Raw genomic sequence first — 13,098 nt, 5'->3', positions numbered from 1 at the left:
AAACGAGGAGCTACGACAAAGGCAAGGGGAATGACCTGCCCTTTGGAGGCATACTGATTTGTCTGCTGACTGATTGCAAAGACACTGGCATCTATATTGTTTTTTATTTATAAACAAATTGACATAAAATAAGTCCAGATGGCAGCAGGGGCAGCTGAACTGCTGACTTGCTTACAAAAGAAGCCTGCGGACAGTGGAGTGGGTGCAACCAGACTCCAGCCTAGAGACCATCCTCTCCCATCCATCTTAGGGCCTTCTTGGCTTAAAACATTGGGCCCAACCTTCTTTGGCAGCAATTCTGGCCAGGGCAAGGAGCTGTGGCGGGGCAGTGCAGGGCAGGAACGCCTGTTCCCACAGATGAGGCTGGGGCTGCAGAGGGCCCAGCGGAGGGAGAGATGGGAGATGACAGGGACCCTCTCCTCCCTGTGCTGAATGATGTGGTCAAGGCTTGGTAGGTCTGTCCATCCCAAGGAGAAAGTGCCTGGGTAATGTCCTCTGAGAAGGGGCCACAGCTCTCTGGAGAGGGCCTGTGTGGGGCCAGGGCAGTGTGGTCGCCCTCCTCCTGAAACCAGTGTTTGGAGCAAGAGGGGTATGACTGGAGGGCTTGCCCAAGTGCCAGAAACAATAAATTAATAAAAGATCTTTTTTTAAAAAAGGTAGAGGTTTGCACCATGAGTTTGGGATCTGTGGATCTCGTGAGGAGAAGGCAGGAGCTATGGGAGCCACACCACCAGGCCCAGCAGCTGGTGAGGGAACTGGGCGTGAGTGTCGCTTCAGAGCTTCATCTTTCGAGACCTCATCAGGTCAGCTCCTTCCTCCATCACCTGGAAGGTGTTCAGTCTAAACTCCTGGAGGGAGGCCACCCAGGCTTGTGAAATAAATACACGGGACCTCAGAGCCAAGATGGGGCTGAGGGGAAGAGCAGTGCCTGGGCCGCACACCCCGCTCCTCGGTCCTTCATGGAAGGACATCTCATGGCAGGAGGGGGCAGTGGTGGCTCCACACAGCCTCCTGGAGTCCTGAGGTGGCCCTGGACCCCGCTGAGGTGCCCGATGGCCCTCCTTTCTGGGAGAAGAGCCCCCTCTGCCGGACCCTCGGCTGTCCAGGCTTCACTGCCCTGCTCAGAACTTGCCCTGCTTCAGCCGGTCAATGTGGTAGCAGAGCTTGAGGGCAGGCCCCAGCTTCAGACCCATGTACTTCATCATCGTGTCACTTCGCAGCAGGAGCAGGGCCTTGCCATCGATCTCCTGGAGGGAGGAGGGGGGTGCCATCAGAGGCCTGGTCCACCCAGGTTCTCACCAAAGACCATCCCGGGAGGTACCAGCCACATGGAGCCCTGTGAACCTGCTGTGACACTGAAGCCTACGTGTTCCATCCACCTTCTGTCTCTAACCACCCCGCTCCAGCGTCACCACTGAACCCCCCAGGTTAAGCTCTTCATGCATATTTGTAGGAATCTCCTTTCTCTTGGGCAGCCGTCCCAAACCTCTGAGATCAAGCTCAATCCCAACTCTTCCCAGGAAGCCTCCCCAGTCAGTGTCCTTGTCACTCATCACAGACTATTTCTGTATTGACCCTCAAGGGCTATTTGGAAAGTCACCTTCCTTCCTGGGCAGCAGGAGCCCTCCTCATGAGCCACACACAAAGCAAGCACTCAGTGAGCAGCTGTGAGACCCGCAGGACTGATCTAAGAGCACTCTCCAGCCCACCTGGCATGAAGAAGTAGATGACCCATGAAAGCAGCGGAGCTCTTCTGAGTACACAGGGTACAGAACAGCACCAAGCAGCAGGGGCTACTGGGAACCAGGTTTGAGCCCCAAATCAGGAGTTTGGTCATTGCAGGGGGGTCCTTGGCAGTCCCTGGCCACAGGGCCAAATGGTCACTTGACAAGATGCTGGGGCTCACAGCAGATAAAGTAGAGAATGGGGTTCTGATGAGGTTGGAGAACTGGGAGCCACACAACAAGGGACTCTCTAACCTGGCCTTGGCCTTAGACCACGGCAGGTAGAGAGGAGAGCAGTGCTCCTAGAAGAGGAGAGTCCTGTCCTGGGACCCAGCAGGAGTGTGGCTGAGTCAGGTCCAACACTAAAGGGGTGTGCAGTGCCCAGTGAAGGCCATTTGGGGCCAAGACTCTGTCACTAAGTTTGCATGGTTCCATCTGTGCTCAGTTTCAAGGGACTTGGAACAAATATGTAGCTTGTGCCCTTTAAGAGTCTAAGCAAGACACCCGGTAGATATAGGAGAGGTCAGGCAGGGACACCTACGTGTTTGCGAAAGAGGTCAGCATGGGGTCCAAACTGGGGATCAGCTTCCCGGACAAACTGCATCACATCCTCAACCGTCCACGAGGAGGGGTCCCGGCCACTCAGTCGAGAGGCATCCCGGCGGTCCGACCCTGCAGGACAGAAGGACACCTGCCGTAACGGGCGGGGACTGGGCTGTAACTCGCCTGCACTCTCCACAGCCTGTCCCAGGGGCCCTGTGTGACCACTGGGCTTAGAGCAGTGCCAGAGCAGAGGAATCAGAGGTGACTGAGGGCAAGCCGGGTTTCTCCACAAAGGGAATGAGGACCTGAGACGCTTCTTCACTCAAATCTTAAGTGTAGGTCTGATTCTGGAAATGGTCAGAAGGAATTTTACACTGAGGTTGTGACTGAGCCTGGACCTGAGTCAAGGGTAGTGATGAGGTGAGAGTATTATCTGTGTTGGGGTAGAGGGAGGGGCTGGTAGGTGAGGCTGCTTTTGCCTTGGCTCTGGGGACCATTTCTAGAGATACCTCAGGAGCTGGGTAAGATTAGAGCTAAGACCTTGGGGCCCAGGGAGAAAAAAAAATGGCAGATAATAATAACCTGTGTCTCTTCCAAGGCCTGGAGAATAGTTGACTTCATTATAGCCAAATACTTGGAGGCAGAATACAGCTTTGCCTTGGCTGCCAGGAATCTCAATGTTAATTTAGTGCTCTGCTTAGAGCTTTTATTTCAGTCTTGGCCATTTCCCCAGTGGGATCTGAGCTCTCTGTACGGTCATCACCTGCATGACTCTCTGGCAGGCTTCATCCCCTCTGCCTGGAATGTGCCCCCTTCTTGCCCTTCAGTTTCTCCTTTCCTTCTGGCAGACTCTAACTTAACTAAACAAGAGCTGGCTTCAAGGATCAGCTCCTTTATGAAACTTTTCCAGGTCTCATCCTGAAAAAATTGGTCTCATAAAAGCATTTCACGTATCTCTTGGTTACAGCTCAATCTTTATACACTTTTCCCCATCACATCACTCTAATAATCTCTTCTCCATAAAGCAGTCAAAACAACTTTTAAAAAGTAATTGGATCATGTCAATCAATACAACAGCTTCAAAATGCATACCTGAAATAAGACTGAACCCTTTACCATGGTCTAGAAGGTACCCCATCATCTGGCCCTTTCTGCTTCATCTCTCCCTTCCCCCCACCCTTTACTCACCAAGCTCCAGACACGCTGGCTTTCTGCCTCCTGAATAAGCTATGCTTTTATGCTTTGATCCAGACACACAATTTCCGCTGTCTAAAATGTTCTTTTCCTCACATCTTTGCATACCTGATGCCTTCTCAACATTTGGGTTTCATCTCAAATGCTGATTCCTCTGAGAGGCCTTCCTTGACATCCAAATAAAAGTACTCTATTCCCCACACATCACTCTTTATCTGATTACTCTAGTTCACCCCCACCAGCCTAAAACAATCACAACCTAAAAACAGTCTCACGCATTTATGTTTATCACCTGTCTTCTGTTCTCTGTTAATCCTTCTGATACTGTGATTATTAATAAGAAACATACATATCTGTGTTCATTCTCTTTTCTGGCACAGCACTTAAAGTCCTGGGAATCTCCTAAGAGGTCAGTGTCATTTGCTATTCCAGGCCTCATCCAGGTGATGAGGCAGAAAGGGCCAGAGGGTGGGGTACCTTCTGGAGCATGTTAAGAGGTCAGAGTGTTGTTTGCTATTCATAACAAGTCCCTGTCAGTCACATCTGAATATGCTAATGAGGTACTTCTGGAAAGTCCTAAGGATGGGGCTGTTTGTCAGGGGAACCAATCAGGTGACTAGAAGTTTTGGACCTTTCAGTCCTGCCCTCTCCAATCTTTAAGGAAGGGAGAGGGGCTAGAGATTCAGTTCAATCACCAATGATCAATGACTTAACAAATCTTGCTGACATAATGAAGCCTCCATAAAAACCCCAAGGACAGGGCTTCAGGAGACTGTGGGCTGGAAGGAATCATGGAAGCCAGTCAGAGACACAGGTAACAACCTGGACTTTGAATTGGCATCTGAAGTTGGGGGGTGGTCAGTCTTGTGGGACTGAACCCTCATCCTGTGGGCTCTGACACTTCCTCCAGGGAGTTAGTGTCATAACAGGGTTAAACTGCGGGACGCCCAGCTGGAATGGTGGACTTGCTTGGTGTGTGGAGACCTGTACTTCTGGCGGGGGAAGTGAAGCAGTGCTGAACAGAGTGCTGAGCGTAGGGAGACACACAGGAGGAGAGAGTTTTCCTTTCACAGCACACAAGAGTGCCTGCTCTGCCAGAGACCACGATCAAATATGTCTGCTAAATGAATGAATGATCATATGTAATAGTTCCATGTATATTTTTCTGTCTCCCCCACCAGACTAGATCTGTCTTGAGGCTGAGGTGACTTAAGTCTCAAGGCAGGGACTCTACCTCAGAGCTCCTTACATGGCTCCATCTGGGGCCTTGTTGGGCTTGGGGTTGGGAAGCAGTATCCTGGGCTTCTCTGTCTCAGCCTTCCTTAGAATGCCCTCTGCTCCTGCAGGCCTTGCTAATGGATTCTTCTTATTCTTCCACACCTAATCTGTCCCTGGGCTGGGGGAGGCCACAGTGGGTGTGGAGATGGCTTTCTCCTGTCTCCCCATTGCTGCTTTTAGACCATCCTCCAACGGAAGCTAGTGTTCTTCAGAGGCCAAACATGTACTGAGCACCTGCTTTTCCTGATCACATACATTTTCAAATCTCTGGGTTTCTGCTCTTTGTTAAGTGAAGACTTTTGGGGATTTAACTCACTAACTTCCGGTTCCACCTAATTGCTGCCATAATCCTCTGAGGAAATCCATCCAACTGCCTTGCTTTCAGTGATTTCATTGCTATTCTACTTCAAATACCCACTACCAACATCACTGTCTAGTTCTTGGATCACTTGGAACAAATCCACTTCATAATTTTAAACACCCATCTCTCTGACTCCAACCGCCCACCTTTCCAACTCTCTTGGGACGTACGTCCACTATGACCATTATATCACAAAGACCTTTAGCACATCAGACTTACAGTCTCCCCATCCTTCAGGCGTCTCTCAGCCCTGCTTCTATCCCCGCTGTCCGGAGGCAGTGCTGATGATCTAAAGCACACCTCCTCCAGCTCCACTGATTACATGCTCCCCACCCGCTCTTGTCCTGTTAGCTCAATGTAAAATCTTAACTCTCAAACTGTCTTTTCTCACCCACATCTAGGTTTCTAAGAACCACAGAAGAAAACCGAAGGCCTTGCAAACTGGTCTCCAAGCTCCAAACATTGCAAGACCTTTGCTGTTTCTGCAAACCATCCCCTCTTCCTTGACCTATTTCTCCTGTATTCTTTATGGCTCATCCCATCTCCCAGCACTCCTGAGCCCCTCCCTGCTCAGCCCTCTCTCTATTCACTCATGGCCACAGTCTTCTTCCAGTCTCAGAGAGAAAGGTTTGCCTTCTTCTGTCATAAGACTGACCCTTAATCCTTCCCAACACCTCCAAGGCCTTCATTTCTCCTCTTTCCTATATTCTTAATTTCTTCTTCATGGAAGGCTCAGGCTGTCTGCTGACAAACATGCCCAGCATGCACCCACTCTGGAAGACCTTCGTCACCTCCTTCTTTTCCTCATCAAACTCTCCTTGATATGCCTACCCACAGCAAACCTCCCTCACTAGCCTCCAGCACCACTGAAGCTGCTCTTACTAAGATCAGCAATTACCTTCTAATCACCATTTCCAGTAGGTATTTCTCAGTCCTTATTTTACTGAACCTTTTTGGGTTATACTCTTCGTCTCTGTACCCCGGCCACCACAATATCAAATTCTTCTGCCTCCCTCACATCTGAGTGCTCCTCTGTCCCCTGTAGGATCCTCTTCCTGCTCCCTCCTCCTCAACTTTGTTGGTCCCTAGAACTTTCTTTGGTCAACTGTTCTTTTTATTCTACACAAAATTCTGGGAGGTGGGTGTCATTTTACTCTATAGCTTCAACTTCTATCTGCTAACTCCTAAATATGTAACTTCAGCTCAGTCCTCTTCCCTGAGGATCAGACCTGCATAGCCACTGCCTGCTGGGCATCACCTAGACAGACCCATGGGCTCCCTCCCCTTCTCTTCTATGGTTGGTTCCCTCTCTCAGAGAATGGCACCATCCAGTCAATCACCCCTTCTAGAAACCTGGGCAACATTCCCACTCCTTCCTCCCAACCCTTAAATCTGACTACATTTACCTCATGAAGAGTTTTCACATCTATTCTCTCTTCTACAAACCTACCACTGCCCTAATCTAGGCCTTTATCATTTTGGGTGTGGCCCATTCTAGTAACCTCCTAAGTGGTCTCTCTAGTCTTGTCCTTCCTCAAATCCATCCTCAACACAGTAGTCAGTGACCTATTTCAAACACAAACCTATTTAGGTCTTGCCTCTAGTAAAAGTCTCCAGAGCTTCTTATTAGTTACAAGATCAACCCCAAACTCTTTTTTTTTTTTTTCTTTTGGTGGTGGTGGTGGCGACGGCGGCGGTGGCGGTGGTGGGGCCGGCGCCGCCGGCCTCGCGCCCAGTCACCGGCCCACGGCCTCCGCAGCTACCTCGGTCGGGCCTCCTCCCCTCCCGCCCGTGACCTCCGCCTCAGGGGAGCGCGCCCATGGCCCTCGCGCCCCAATCCCGTGCGGGAGGACAGAGCGAGCCGCGGCGGACGCCTCGTCGTCCCTTTCCCCGCAGCAGCCCGTGCCCCGGCAGCGTCCTGCCTTCGGTCCGCCGCCCTTCCGTCCCCACCCCGGCGCTCTCCGCCCCAGCCCCCACCACCGAGCCGCCTTCCCCGGCTCCTCCACTAGGTGTGGCGGAGGCGGCGGCCGACCCCAAACTCTTTAACATGGCATTTAAGGTCCTCTATGGTACAACCACTGACCCTTCCAGGATTTTCTCTTTGAAGCCCCAGAATTACCCTTTGTTTTTCAGTAATACCAAACTACATATACTCGCTGGTACAATCTGTGTTAGTTCTCATCCCTCTGCCCTTGTCCATGCTGCACGCTCTTCCCTGGAGAGCTCTCCCCCACCTACCACAACCCCTGATACATTCACACAGTCAACTTTAAAACCTCAGACACTTTCTCAAGGAAGCTTACCCTGGATAACAAGCTTGAGTGAGGTGTTCCTTCTTTCAGTTTTCATACAACTCATCTCTGCAGCCACACTCTGGATGTTATTTTACTATTATCTATTTAAGTGTTTGTCTCTCCTACAAGACTTTGAACTCCTTATGGACAAGAAATGATTGATTTTTGTGTCCCCCTGACAAACACAGATGGTGTTCACATAAATGGCTCATGAATGAATGAAGGACTCCTTCCCTGTCCCTTTGGCTCTGAGTCATTGGTGTTTGGTCCCTGCTGTTCTCAAGCTAATCCCAGAGCTTCAGCTGCTCTCCAGGTGCCTAGTCAGGCTTAATGGGGCCAGGCCCCAGTCTGATCTCTCTAGGTGGGGAAGGGTGGGGCAGCGCAACACAGTTAAGTCCTTTCTGGCTTCCCAAAGTTCAGGAAGGAAAGAAGAAAAGAATGAGAGAGGGCAGGAGAGCCAGAACTCTGAAAAGCTTACCCCTGGAGCAGAGCCTGCGCACAGCTGAGGCAGTGCTCAGCGGGAGACCACAGGATGGAAGCAGAGGCCGGTACCCTGGATTTCGAAGATTTTGGGAAGTGCTGACAAGATTGGTGGGATTCAAGGTAGAGTCCATTGAGTCTGAGTGTGGCTCCAAAGACCGGGCCAGACTATTTCCCAGGGCAAAGGTCTCACCTGGAAAACAGTAAAACCAGAGTTAGAACAGGGACTAGTCTGGAAGAACTGCAAGGGCGCTGGCTCCCAAGAGCCTATTTGGGTGGAGTAAGAGGCAGCAAAACAGAGAGCTCTGGGCTGGGCCGCAGGAGGCCTGTGCACCAGCCCTGGCTCTGGCTCTCACTAGGTGGCCTTAGTCAAGCCCAGCACCACCCTCTGGACTTGGATCTCCTTAGAGACTCTTCCCTTTGGACTAGATGGTCTCTGAGTTTTCTTCTGGTCTGGATGTGTTAGGCTCTTTCTGATAGAACCTTAAAAAAAAAACCAAAGAAGAAAGCTCTTCTGAGAAGAGTCTGTCCTAACACACAAGATGCTAGAGTAGGGGATAAAGTGCTGAAGAAGAGATACATTTGCTTACATGAGGGCACTTTAGAAGTGGACCCTCTCAGACAGCAGGACATCTCAGAAATGCTTCCTGATGCCTGGCTCAAGGCTTGTCTGCAAAGGACCTGCTCTTATGCTCCCTCCCTTCTTTCACATTTGCCTCGTTTTATGGAAATAGTCCAAGGAAGCTGTGGTTGTACTGTAGTGAGAACATGGGCACAGAGCCCAGAATTTGGGTCAGAATTTGACTCTGCTACTTAGCAGGCAAAGTGCTTTCCTCAGAACCTTAGTCTCCTCATCTATAACATGGGAGCCCCCTTTCTTCCAAAGGGCTTGTGAACGTCAAAAGAGAATGGCTATGAAAACCTTTGTAAAGGGGTCCTCACCCTGACATTTCTACACCCCGGTCATGGCCCAACCCCAGGCAGCAGCCCCTAATCACTGGACTACAAAACCAGAAACAGACTCCCTCCTGTAGTTGGCTTCTGCTCATATCAAGTCAGAACTGGCCACCGCATTCTCTGTTTATGGGAGATGTCTTGGGTGCTGGACCACATCACACTGTCCTTGGTGGCTTTTCTTAAACACTGAGTATTAAGATAATGCTTGAAATTCATTTCGGGCCTCTGATGAACACTTAATTCAAAGAAATTGCCGGGGCACAGACTAAGACCTCTTCGGCGAGATGGTTTAGGATTTCAGGACTACTTTCTAATTCTCACTTAAAATTGCTTGGTAAACTATGGGATAACAGTCAAATCTGGCCTGAGACAGCTATTCATCCATATGAAATTTGGAAATTTAACTGATGAAGCCCTTTCCTCGAAATGGTCCTGAAGAGAGAAGTCTCTGAGCTTCCAGAATACCTAAACCATATCCTACCTCATTTCTGCAGATGAGGTTTCAGATTCCTGTTTTTCAGGAAAGATGCTTATAGCAATGTCCCACTTTGAGACACGCACAGGAGTCCAATATAAGAAATAGGATGCCTGGGTTCCATCTCTCAGCTCCTGACTTTCACTATGTATATGAGTCAAGGTAACTCGTTTGTCTTTTCTGAGTACTAGTCTCTTCATCTGTAAAATGGGGAAAACTCACCCTCTGTTATGCTTAGAACATTAACTGAGAAAACAGAATGGGATGGCTGTTACAACAGTATGGAGTTGCATTTTATTCTTCATTCAGAGTTACAGTGGTACACCGAAGTTCTCTGTAGTAGCTCAAGAAAAAGATGAACTCTACTTTCTGTATTTATCGGCATGGTGGTAATCTCACCTTTCTAGTACTCCTTTTACTCAGCTAAGACTGGGTTAGTACCACTGACTTCACATGAGCTAACAGATGTGAAGAATAATTATGATGACAATGCCAGGGGCTCACCAGATGCTGATGCAAAATCAGTTAAGTGTCTCTAGTCTTGGCAATGCTAAGAATGCTAACTGAAATCTGGATTCTGAGTTGAGGGGTCTGGAAATCTGGACTGGTGGCACCTGGACTAGGCAGGGTCATTAAATCTTAACCTAATGAGATGAAGAAAAATGAAGCATAGTGCCCAAGGCTCTGGGAGGTTCTAGTCTGCTTAAGGCTGATCAAATGAGGCCCAGGCTGCCTTCAGTAGAGGAATGCCAGGGCAGAAGACTGCAATGCTTTCCAGCTGTGCTCCACAGAGCCCTGCAGTACACCCAGCTCCTGGGTGGAGTCTGGGCCTCATCCCAGCGTCTATCAAAACAACTTTGGTTTTGACTTTTTTAGACCAGAGTTTCATATAATCTTACCTTTGCAAAAAGAGATCAATTTATTCCCATGAAGGGGAAAACATGCTTCTGAGCATTGAGTCCTTGAATCTCAGAAGCAGAGGTTCTCAGATGACTCTAGAGATGCTTCAGTATTCATATCTAGTCCAGTAGATTAGTGTGCTCATCTGACTCGCTGATGATACACTGCTCAAGTCCACTTTACAATCAGTTTTATTGTTGGACATTTTTGATTCATTACCAAATGCCTTCCTTTTTGAGCTGAGATCTGCCTTATTGTAACTCTGGCCCCCATTCTACTATCTGCCTTTCAAAAGAACCAATCTGCTGTTGGCCCCACTAAGGGCTTGGAAGGGAGGAGGTATGGGATGGAAGGGACAGAGCAAACAGAGGGTTCCCGCAAACTGAGAGTGGGCCCCTGAAAACAGCAGCAGGCTGAGGCCTGGGGTGAAAGAGGCCAGTCAGATATTTGCTATAACATCTGATAAACACTGTAACAAAAATGCTTCCTTTCCTTTGTGGTAATCATCCTTCTTTCCACCCTCAAACCTCAGTATTAGTCTATTACACGTAACAGCCTTGTGTTAGTTCTTCCTCAGGGAAATGAAGGATGAGGCGCTGGGTCACATGGTGGGGTCAAACCATTAGCTCCAGGAACTGACAGGGGGCTGGGGAGGGGGTGGTGGGGGATAATGGATTAAGGTCTGACTCAGAAGCAGAAATTCTGAGTGAGAAGTACAAACTGCTGTGAGGAAAATATAATCCCAGCCTGGGTTATGTGGGATGGGGATGTTCATCCAATTGTATTTAGATTTTGGTATCAAAGGAAAGGACAAGCCCCAAATCTAGGAGGCTTCACAGAGTTCAGAAGCCTCCAACTGGTTTCCCTGCCTACCTCTTGCTCCACTCCAGCCTGTTCTCGCACACAGTAAGTATCCTGAGTGAGCTTTCAAAAACACAAGTCGGATTATGTTCCTTCCATATCACAGTCATGGCTTTAAATACTCTGATGGGTCCTCACGGCTCAACGAGGTAACGTCCGTAAGCTGGTCATTAGGCCTTGTCTGCCTAGGCCTTTGCTGCCACTACGGCCTCACCACTCACACCCTTCTTTTCTACTCTGTGTTTCAGCAGCACATTCAGAGGAACATTCAATTCCTCTGAGACAAGTCAGGCTTCCTCTTGCCCCTCACAGTCTCACATCTCAGTCAACAAGAACATTCTTTATCATTCCCCTCCTCCATTTCTTTGGATCTGTGGCATCTTTACCTCATTATCCTACTCCTTCAGGTCCAAGCTTATATATCATTTCTTCTGAAAAGTCTTCCCTGACACACCTGGTTTGAACTTTTGAACTCTGAACCTGTTCCATTAAAGCACTCATCACCATGAATTAATTCCTTTGCTTATTTGTTCGTATTCTCTACCAGGCTGTAAACTCTGTGGGGTGTAATGACCTTGACTCCTAGTTTACAATGGAGCCCTCTATGCCAACATCGGAGCTTGGCATCGTGCAGTCAGTAAATACTGGGTTGACTGATTGTCTGACCAAATAATTGAATTGCTACTAATAATTGAATAATTGAATTGAGTTTCAACTATTTATGAACATTTGAGTCATCCTAAAACTCTGACACTTCTATGAGGAAACCTTGTATGGGAATGAAAGGGCATCGAAGAAATTTCACAGTTCTTACTTGGCTTTTATTCTCTGAATGTGTGTGTGTGTGTGGCAGCAGCGGGTGGGGAGTGGTCTGGCAGGAGAACCACTCTATAAACAACTTAGACGACCTGGATGGTAACTGGAAAGACAGGCACAAGGAACTTATTGTCCTAGGACAAATGAACTACTTCCTTCAGCAGAGAGGAACCAGCAAGCCCAGAGGTGAATGCTAGCTGGATTCAATTACAGTCATGGGGACCGGTTAAGGTAATACGATCTCCTGTTTAATATCAGCAGTTATTGGAGACCCAGAAAGAACCCTCTCTCTCTCAATCTTCATAGGCCTCTTCTTTGATCCTGCCATGTATGTAACTCTGAAGAAGGAACTCTGATCTGACATCGCTGCCCTGAAGAATCCTTCCTTGACTTCTTCTTCAGCTGATTCCTTGTTCATCATTCCTGGCTGGGCCAGAGAACTTCTGGTTCCATGCTCTCACTACATACAGGTTTGCCTGTATCTCCCTCTCTCAGCTGAGAACTCTTTCAGAGCAGGGATTGAGTCTATTGTCTGTCTCCCCATAGTCCAGTATAGGATCTAGGACACGCAAGTATTTGTCAAATGTTTGATTATCTGAACCAGAACAACTGGCCTGAATTCTTCGAAATGCCAATGTCAGATCATGAAAAGTAGACAAAAGGGCTGGAAAACTGCTCTAGACAAAAGAAAACTAAAGAGACAGGATAAGTAAATGCAGTGGATCACTCTTCATGGGATCTTGGATAAAGGAAAAAAGTTACAAAGGATGTTACTAGGACAGTTGGGGAAATCTGTATATGGACTATATTATATATATATCAACTAGTAGATTTTATTAATGAGAAACTTCTCAAGAATGATAGTAGTATGGTGTTCTTGTTCTTAGGAGATACATACAAAAAAGTGTTTAAGGATCAAGTCTCTCACCTGCAGTTAACACTCAAATGGTTCAGTAAATAAAAAATATATAGACAGAAATACATGCATATATACTTAGAGAAACAAATAAATACTGCAAAAAATTAGGTGGTAAGTCTAGGTGAAGAGTACATGGCTACTCACTGTATTACTGTATAACTTTTCAGTGAGCCTGAAACTTTTCAAAATAAAACATTGGAGGAAAAAACTAAATCTCAACTTAGGTAAGGAAGCCTAATGGGATGTACATTTGGTGACTATTTGCTATATTGAAAATGAGTTGTCAGTTAGTCCAA

General features: G+C 48.1%; 1 protein-coding gene across 13 annotated transcripts in view; it reads right to left on the bottom strand.

Annotated features, from left to right (window-relative positions):
• Nucleotides 1–85: 85 nt before the first annotated feature.
• The window catches only part of SCMH1 (Scm polycomb group protein homolog 1), a 224,681-nt gene continuing 211,668 nt past the window's right edge, over nt 86–13,098 (bottom strand). For all 13 annotated transcript variants that reach the window (XM_027537643.1, XM_027537637.1, XM_027537642.1 and 10 more), the window contains 3 exons: nt 7,873–8,067; nt 2,266–2,396; nt 86–1,247 (listed from right to left, as the gene is read on the bottom strand). In XM_027537643.1, the coding sequence (XP_027393444.1) occupies nt 1,122–1,247; nt 2,266–2,396; nt 7,873–8,067 (452 nt within the window). In that variant the 3' untranslated portion in view covers nt 86–1,121. The remainder of the gene's footprint in view (nt 1,248–2,265; nt 2,397–7,872; nt 8,068–13,098) is intronic.

The sequence above is a fragment of the Bos indicus x Bos taurus genome, chromosome 3, assembly GCF_003369695.1.
Source record: "Bos indicus x Bos taurus breed Angus x Brahman F1 hybrid chromosome 3, Bos_hybrid_MaternalHap_v2.0, whole genome shotgun sequence".
Lineage (NCBI taxonomy): Eukaryota > Metazoa > Chordata > Mammalia > Artiodactyla > Bovidae > Bos > Bos indicus x Bos taurus.
This window is presented reverse-complemented; position numbering and strand designations above follow the sequence as displayed.